Below are 5,774 nucleotides of genomic sequence, written 5' to 3'. Positions count from 1 at the left end.
TGATGTTGGAGTCACACACGTAAAAAAAAAAAAAAAAAAAAAGCGTGAGTGTTCAATTGAATGTGGAACCAAGTGAACGTTCCATGTACTGTAATGTAGTTCTTGTTATTTCTTAACATTCTGAAGCCCGGGAAATATTGAATGTATTGTTCTAAATTAGATATTCAATGAAGAGGTCACTGGAATTAATATTATTATTATTATTATTATTATTATTATTACGGAGCGTTCATTTTCATGTAGCATCTACTTGTAAACTCATATTCAATAAAAATTAAAAATATGTATAGGTTTCATCAGAGGGAAATGAGACTTTTTCTTTTTTAATTTCCAGGTTATTAATGCAGTGATTTAATGGAGGATGTGTTCAATCTGTGGATTTAATAGCTTTTGATATTTATAGATTTAAAAACAAAAGGTCCCGTTTTGTGACACCATGTAAGGATTATGTAAGAATTCAACCTGATAAATCACAAGAATTCTTCTGTGGGTATCTTGATGACGTGTTGTGAACACAGAAATATCATAGATGCAAATCTTAGAATGACTACCAGATTTTTTTTTTTCCCTCGATTTATTATGATTTTTTTTCTACATTAAAACGATTGTGTAATGCATATTTTCTGTAGTGTATGACTAGTTTGTTAACACTTGTTAAATTGTTACACTACAGTGTTGTAATGGTTTACAGAGTTCACACAATTATTTTTTATCATCTTGACAATTAAACAAAATTTTCATCTGCTATGTTGCCTTTTTAATTAATTATTATTATTAATTTAATTAATCAAACAGTGTACGACCGGGCAAATGTAACTTTATAGCAAAGAACAAAATGGCTATAATTTTACACAATATTAAAAAATATTTTAAATTATTTTCAATATCTAACATTTAAATAATTATGTATTTTTTAATTATTTTGTAATTATTTTGCCACAAAATATGCATAAAAGCATGATGGGATTTTTTTTATTAAAAAAATATACATATAGCTGTGATACATAATAGTAAGAGTGTGACGCTGTTTTTACAAATTTATTAAATATGTAATTATGTTAAATGATGACTATTTTTATCAAATAATTTAATTATACTGTGAAAGTTAATGCAGTTTTCTTCCCTACCACCAGATGGCAGCCTAGCCTCGGTGCCTACTATACAAATCTTAATAACAATGCTCAATACCAGAAAACTACTAATGCTTGCAAGGTAAGTCGAATAAAATTTTGTAAAAATATAAAAATATGTCAATATTCTATTTATGTTTTGCATTTTAGTTTAGTTAACTGTGTGTGTGTTCCAAAAAAAAGATGTTTGTATAACGCTGCTGCCAGTGATGAGAGAAGATGTGCCAATCTAAACAATATTGATCAATCATGCAATATTTCCAGGAATGTAACAACATTAACTTTAACCTAACAGCTAACTCGTCAACACTAATATATTAAAATATTTTGGGAAGTAGATTTAATATCATATTGATGCATGTATTGAAAAAGTATTTAAAATTGACACTACGCGGTATTCTGTTTTATAACAATATTTTAAATTACCTCAATTACTAGTTTTTCATGAATGACACATCTTCGGGGATGCATTCAGCGACCCTCGGAAAAACAAAGCCGTTATTTGTATCGAACATTTATGTTATTTACTTTTCTTATTTTGTCTAAAATAGACCCATATACCGTGAGCCGATATTTCGAAGCATACACTCAGAAATTTCACCATAAACACCCTTTAGAAAACGTATAATCATAATCAGCGTCCTTGCCCATAATGCCTACGTTATGGGCGTTGCCTTCAAATATTCCTCGGACGTTTCACTACCGGAAGACACCCTCGAGTGACAGCTAAGTTAAAACATTTTTAACATTTTCTCCAAACTTCTAAAAATTGCTCAACAAATCCGCGTAAACGAATTACTGTAACATATCCCCCTCAAACGAACTGTTTACTTGCAATTGTTGTTTTATTATTTAAAAAGTGTAAACGATCTTTGTAGGTTAGCTAGCTAGCTAAACATAAATCGCCATATTAGGTACACCTGCAACGTCATTGTGGGCTAATTGTAAATTAATTGTATAATATAGTATAGTTATATATTATTAACAGTCTACAGTAATATATGAAATTAAACAACTTATTAATTGTATTGTTTAAAACTGGAAGTCGTTTTTAATATAATATGGGTTACTTTATGTGGCTAAATACAGGGAGCTGTCAGTGTACATTGCAATGCAAAATGTTTTTTTTTTAATTTGTGCTATTCTATAGCACTCTATATATTCTATAGCATTCTGTATATATTGGAACTCTTGTAGTGGTGGTAAGAAAATGGAGGCAGTACAGTTTTTGATGCATTTATTGCACTTTGGAGAAACTTATATCACAAACTACATTCAGGTAAACACATTTCCACTCATATCTACATGCCAGTCACGTTTTTAATTGTCACCATTTTTCCTAAGCAAGAAGATCATTTGATTCAAGATTTGTTTCATATTAGAGCTTCTTCTGCACAGATTATTAGTGTGCAGCTGCTCTGCAAGTCTGGAAAAGTTCTGCGTCGATATCCCTTAGATCCTGTCCCGCTGACCGTGTCGGGCTAACGCATGTTATGTTGTTGTATATCGTGATAGTACTATCCGGTTCCTCTCCCTCGGCGTGGGTTTCCACTCTCCGAGGAACCACTTGCGGATTTCTCAAACTGTAGTTCCGTAGCTGAAGTGCCCCGCAGTCGCATCTCCAACGGTTTCCAGAGAGCAAGAGTTTCTCCATGTCCTCGGTGAAGTCCGGGATGAGTCCGGTTAAAGCGTTGGCTCTCAGATCGAGGTAACGCATCCTCGGCAGGATATTCTTGGTGCCGTTTTGTAAAAATTGGCGACATTCGTTATTGGACAGAAGCAAATACTCCAGATTCTTAAGTCCGGAGAATGTATGGCTTGTGAGAACATCCAGTTTGTTGAAACTCAGATCCAATCCCAATAATCCCACCAGGTCTACAAAGCTCTGGCGTTCCACCGCGGAGATATTATTACGTTGCAGGAAAAGTCTCCTCAGACCGGAGAGACCTGTGAAGGCTTGGGTTGTGATTTTTGTAAGGCAGCCATTGTCCAAATGAAGACTGTGAAGCTTTGATAGACCTTTGAAGACCTGATCCGGTAGACTTTGGAAGCAGCTTCCGGATAGGTTGATAACAGCCACATGGGCTAGTCCTGTAAAACTCCCCACTTGTGCTTCCTGGACTTGATTATGCTCAAGTTCCAGAACCTCGAGATGACCAAGACCTTCAAAAATTCTCTCGCCGAGTGCACGGATTCTGTTATGGCTGAGTCGTAGCTCTTCCAAGAACTGCAGATCACGGAATGTCCTGGGTCTGATTCCGGCTATGGAATTGTTGGAAAGTCGTAACACGTGAAGAGTGTGCAAACCCAAGAAGGTGTCCTCATGGAGAGAAGTCAGTTTGTTGTTGGTAACATCTAACCATCTTAGCGCTCTCATGCCTATGAAGGCTCTTGGTGCCAGGGTCACGATTTGGTTCTGGCCCAGGTAGAGTTTTCGTAGTTTAAGTAGCTTAACAAACACATTAGCTTTAATGACTTTGAGGTGATTTCCCATTAGATCCAACTCTTTTAACTCGGCTAAATTCTGGAAGAGTTGCGGCTGAAGGTAAGCTAGTCGATTTCCAGCTAAAACGAGCTCCCTCAGGCTGTGTAAGTCATGGAAAATTGTCTCAGGTAAAACCGCTATGGAGTTCCACCCCAAGTTCAGAAGCCACATATGCGAAAGTCCGGAAAAGAGTCTCTCGTCGATGCGACCGAGTTGGTTGTTGTGAAGACTAATTGAAGCCAGGTTCGGCGTGTTCTGGAACACGGTACCCGGTAACGTGCGCAACCGATTCCGTTCTAAATGAATATGAGCCAGGGACCTCAATCCTCTGAATGCCTGAGCATCAACGCTTGCTAGCTGACCACTTTGCAGCGTCAAGAAGTCGAGCGTGTTAAGATCCTTGAACGAAGCAGCCGCGAGCGACGTGAAGAGGTTTCCGTCCAACCAAAGGGAGTGTGTAGATCTCGGCATATTGGACGGGACTTGTGTGAGATTACGTGCGCTGCAGTACATATTGAGCTCCAAACTGTACTCATCATGTAAACAGGTGCATTCTTTAGAACAAGGGATTGGTTCTTCTTTAGTGGGGCTGGGGTCTGGCAACACCGCTGATGTTCCCAGTACCCACAGAAAGGACAGAACGATTCTTTGCATCCCAGCTGTGGACAGAATTTTACTCAGAATTTACGATCTTTCCTTATTATTAGCGAAGTTAATCAGTCTTACCTTAAACCCGGTCTTGCTTTAAGGAGCGCGGTGCGTCAACTGCTGAAAAACCGGACCTGATGCAATCGTTTGTATGCTGAATAGAGTCACGGCAAAGACAAACCCCGACTGAAGTTAACCCATTTTATTCCATCTGGTTTCAGTTGACTGATAAATCCCTGGTTCTCGCCATTAATGAATGACTAACCCTTAAACTCTAAACCCGGACTAAGCAGAATTGGTTCACATTGAAGTTAATGTCCTTTTTTTGAGCCTACTAACCCTACCACATACATACCATTGTCTACCTAATCAGTGCTCCAGTGGCCTTTGGTGTTTACTGAAACCTTGTGTATTTACTGTAAATGATATACAGTGGGACCCCCCCCAGATAAGATAGTCCGCTAGACTTTAACTCAAACAGCTTTGTATACATTGTCCATTCACAAAAAAAGACCAGTCTACCATCTGTATTTAATCCTTTACATTTTATAATGTACATTAATGATATCTTCAAAGTAACAAAATATTTAAAGCTGGTATTATTTGCAAATGATACCACTTTTTGTTCTGGAGGGAGTACAGACGAAATCATTAGAAAGGTCAGAGAAGAAATGCTCTCACTAAAAAGATGCTTTGATGATAATAGATTGTCCTTGAACTTAAATAAAACTAAAATCATGCTGTTTGCTAACAGCAGAAAGCATACTTTTTGTTCTGGAGGGAGTACAGACGAAATCATTAGAAAGGTCAGAGAAGAAATGCTCGCACTAAAAAGATGCTTTGATGATAATAGATTGTCCTTGAACTTAAATAAAACTAAAATCATGCTGTTTGCTAACAGCAGAAGCATACTTTTTGTTCTGGAGGGAGTACAGACGAAATCATTAGAAAGGTCAGAGAAGAAATGCTCACACTAAAAAGATACTTTGATGATAATAGATTATCCTTGAACTTAAATAAAACTAAAATCATGCTGTTTGCTAACAGCAGAAAGGACACGCACCAGCAAATACAAATAGACGGTGGGGACATTGAAAGGGTGAACGAAAATAAATTTCTGGGGATCACAATAGATGAAAAATATGAGCTGGAAACCTCATATTACAAATATACAACATAAGGTAGACAGAAATATTTCAATATTGAACAAAGCAAAATTTGTTATCAATCAGAAATCACTCCACATTCTTTATTGCTCTCTGGTTCTACCATATCTTACTTATTGTGTGGAAATATGGGGTAATAACTATAAAAGCAATCTTCACTCTTTACTCTAAATGTACTGCAAAAAAGGTCAGTAAGGATAATTCATAATGCCGCCTACACAGAACATACTAACTCCTTATTTCTGAAATCACAAATACTTCAACTTGCTGGTATAGTTCACCTTCAAACAGCTAAAATAATGCACAAGGCTAAAAATAACCAATTAGCTAAAAATGTCATCCAAT

The 5,774-nt window shown here is 36.7% G+C and overlaps 1 protein-coding gene across 1 annotated transcript; it reads right to left on the bottom strand.

The window, feature by feature from the left end:
- Positions 1-2,378: 2,378 nt before the first annotated feature.
- igfals (insulin-like growth factor binding protein, acid labile subunit) lies at positions 2,379-4,590 on the bottom strand. Its single transcript, XM_058048935.2, has 2 exons — positions 4,342-4,590; positions 2,379-4,274 (listed from the first exon to the last, which is right to left on the bottom strand). The coding sequence occupies exon 2, from the start codon at positions 4,267-4,269 to the stop codon at positions 2,533-2,535; it is 1,737 nt and encodes a 578-aa protein (XP_057904918.2). The 5' UTR covers positions 4,270-4,274; positions 4,342-4,590; the 3' UTR covers positions 2,379-2,532.
- Positions 4,591-5,774: the final 1,184 nt, after the last annotated feature.

Source organism: Doryrhamphus excisus, linkage group LG16, assembly GCF_037039965.1.
Source record: "Doryrhamphus excisus strain RoL-2023G ecotype Guam linkage group LG16, RoL_Dexc_Guam_v1.1, whole genome shotgun sequence".
Taxonomy (NCBI): domain Eukaryota; kingdom Metazoa; phylum Chordata; class Actinopteri; order Syngnathiformes; family Syngnathidae; genus Doryrhamphus; species Doryrhamphus excisus.
This window is presented reverse-complemented; position numbering and strand designations above follow the sequence as displayed.